Genomic DNA, 3,101 nt, shown 5'->3' with positions numbered 1-3,101 from the left:
GTCTTCCTTTTCGTCAGGTAGTTCGCTAAAGGCTTGGCTATCATCGTATTCCAGGATACGAGCCTCGGCTTCTGCGGCTGCAGCTTCTCTCTGTGCTTCAAGAAGGTTAAATTTGGCTTTAAGTTGGGCCTTTTCTCGGCTTACTCGTGCGGCTTCTTGTTGCATTTGAGCCTTCCTGCGCATAGCCTCTTGTTCTAACTGAACTGTTCTCTGTGCGGCCTCCTGAGCGACTTCTTGTTCCATTTTTGCCTTTTTGTGTGCTGCTTCCTGTTCCATTTCAATTTGTCTGAACAGGGCTTGTTCCTCTAACATTGCTTCCTGTTGTAGGATAATGGCATGTTTTTCTACAAAGGCTATTTTAGACTTGGCAGCCTCTGCCTTGGCACGCTTTCTCCGTGCTAGGCTTGACATGTCTGACACGTTAGAGCTACCACTGCGTGAGGTTTTCTTACCTTTTGAGGTCTTTGTTTTAGTGGATTTGGCCTTTGTTAGGGCGAGGCGATGCTCGTGTAGTTTTTCCATAACAAGTTCCACTTTGGACAGACGTAAATCCAAAGAGAGTTTACATGCATCAATTTCTTTTTGACTCTCCAATGTTCTGGTCCTTTTCAGAAATTCTAGGTATTCATCTGTGAGCCTACGATAATTATTGCAGGCTTTAACAAGTTTGTCCTGGACTGTTAGGAGTTGCTGGAGATCGTTAGGGGGCGCTGTTACTTCCAATAACTGGGATTCAATGTCTGCCCAGAGAGCCTCTAGTTCCTGACAGAACTTGTCCCGTTTTTCGGTGAAAGCTCCTTGTCCTTTTTCCGTGAGGTCACGAACTCGCCTTGCCTCGGGATTTTCATCTGCCTGGATTGTATTAGATGGATTTTGTAATAGTTCTAAATCTGGAACCTTTCCCTCTGGGGTCTGTATCTCTTCTTGTTGTTCCTCATGACTGGGATCCATGTTGACTCAACGTTGTTAGGTTGCTGTCGAGTATACACAAGATATGTAGTCCACTGTCAGTGTAAAGGTATGTAAGTTGCTACGTTGTCGTTCCTTGTCTGGATATGTAAAGACAGGTTGTCATCAATTTACTATGCTGAGCCTGACTCAGCTAGTATAACCATGGGATTGTATCGCAATCTCGGCAAATTATAAAGAATAACAACTTGTGTGTGAAGCTTGTAGATTATAATTCCACCAGAAATGATACAGGAGTTTTACAGAGTGTGTAATGTTTGGTAAACTGAAAGAAATAAAAATACAATATTTTACAATATGTACGAAAGAAATATATGAATGTTCAATGCAATAATATCAAGTCAAAAACGAAAGTAGAATTCTCAATTCAATTCATAGAAATAAACAATTACAGTTCGTATGGTTGAATAAACATGGAATCCAAGTTAACGGAAATAACGGTATATATATTTAACAGTTTATAATTGATTTGAAACGTACTTGACGGTGATTTGTCACAATATCCACAGGAGCAGTTTTGTCGTGGCATCCATTTGCAATAGACCGGTGAGGAAGAGAAAGTAAGCACTAGTGAAAATACGGAGAAGTCCAGATTATTTCCGGAAAATACGGATGTCTAAAAATCCAATCATATAGACTATACAGTGAATATATAATTGCGGATGTGATCCAGAATATCTAATAAATGTAAGTTTAAAAATATTTTTAATCGAGTAAAAGGAAGAAAATGTCTTTTAAAACAAATACAATTTGTACCGTTAAATAGTGTACACACTCATATACGGTAAAATATATGTTAAGCAATAAATGATTTGATGAGACGAACTCAAAAGTGTCCAACTGTTTAGATTTTTTTTAGTTCAAAGGGGGAATCTCGTGTTATCTTGGTATAAAAACTCAGGACATAAATTATTTATTTAACACAGTTTAATAAAATAGCTTGAAAAGTGGGCTATTATAAAAGACTTAGCTCACGGGGAGAGGGGGTGTTACCATTTCACAAAATAATTGATCCGTTATCGATAAGTCGATAACATTTATCTTTAATTTGAAAACAAACCATTTTTTTTACATTTCCATTACTTGCCCCTATCCCCCCTCCCCACCCGAAATTAAATGGTTGTTTTACTGACTAGTGCATAATTACGACAGAGGCCATGTTTGTTTATATGCTAGGACATCATAAAATTATCATAGAAGTAAAAATGGTCTTAAGACTATCATATGACAGTTTATTAGTAGTCCTAAAGTTGAGACAAAAACTAGGAATATCAGAAGATAAGATCTTTTAAATGATCTTAGGACATAGCTTAGTCCTAAGACACCGTCGAAGACACGGCCCCTGGTACACTAAAAGCGCGATTTGTATCTTGTATACAAGAGTGCACCGTAAGTCAAATGGTCCAGATTCAAAATATAAAGTACATGTAGTTCATGATCAACGAAACAAGAATCTAATCAAAAGGGAAACTAAGTTAAGACGTGAAATATGTTCTTCAACAACAAATCTAACAACGAAGTTTATATCACAAAACTACGTTCATATGGAAATTCAAACTGAAGAGACAGCTAGATATATAACAATAAGGACAGATTTTATTCCAAAAAATGCTGAATCAACTATGATCACTGGAAACTAAATTCTGAAAAATTATTTTGTCTACATCATAAAAAAATTTGTAAGGGTTCCGCGGAACCCAGTGTCTCGCCTACTTTTGCTGTAAATTGCAGGCTCAACAAAAAATGAGGGAAAAAATCAATAAAAAAATTCCTCTTGATACTATCTTTTGATTGTAAGAAGCTTCTGTCCAAGTTTGGTAAATATCTAGGATAGTTAATGAATCTTATTAATTTTTTGAAAACTTAAACTGCCGACTCTATGTTATGTTAACTGGAAGAAAATCTAAGTCCATTTAAAAGTAAAATACAGAAAAAATGGAGTTATTTTTTTACAATATTTACTTCTGGATACTATCGTATGGTCATAAATAAGCTTCTGTCCAAGTTTGGTACAAACCCAGGATAGTTTAAGAAAGTTATTAAAATTTTAAAAACTTTAACCACAGAGTGAATGTAATGTTTCCCCGCAGAAAAAACTAAGTCCATTTATAAGTAAAATACGGGAAAAATGG

The 3,101-nt window shown here is 36.2% G+C and overlaps 1 protein-coding gene across 1 annotated transcript; it reads right to left on the bottom strand.

The window, feature by feature from the left end:
* Nucleotides 1-268: 268 nt before the first annotated feature.
* On the bottom strand, nt 269-1,637 carry LOC134699449 (uncharacterized; the record flags this gene model as incomplete). Its single annotated transcript, XM_063561043.1, is given in 2 exon segments — nt 269-1,234; nt 1,450-1,637. A coding segment is annotated over 1 exon segment (683 nt), but the record flags the coding sequence as incomplete, so codon positions are not given.
* Between the last annotated feature and the right edge of the window lie 1,464 nt (nt 1,638-3,101).

This window comes from Mytilus trossulus, unplaced genomic scaffold, assembly GCF_036588685.1.
Source record: "Mytilus trossulus isolate FHL-02 unplaced genomic scaffold, PNRI_Mtr1.1.1.hap1 h1tg000070l__unscaffolded, whole genome shotgun sequence".
Lineage (NCBI taxonomy): Eukaryota > Metazoa > Mollusca > Bivalvia > Mytilida > Mytilidae > Mytilus > Mytilus trossulus.
The sequence above is the reverse complement of the archived record's forward strand: the minus strand, read 5'-3'. Positions and strand labels throughout refer to the sequence as shown.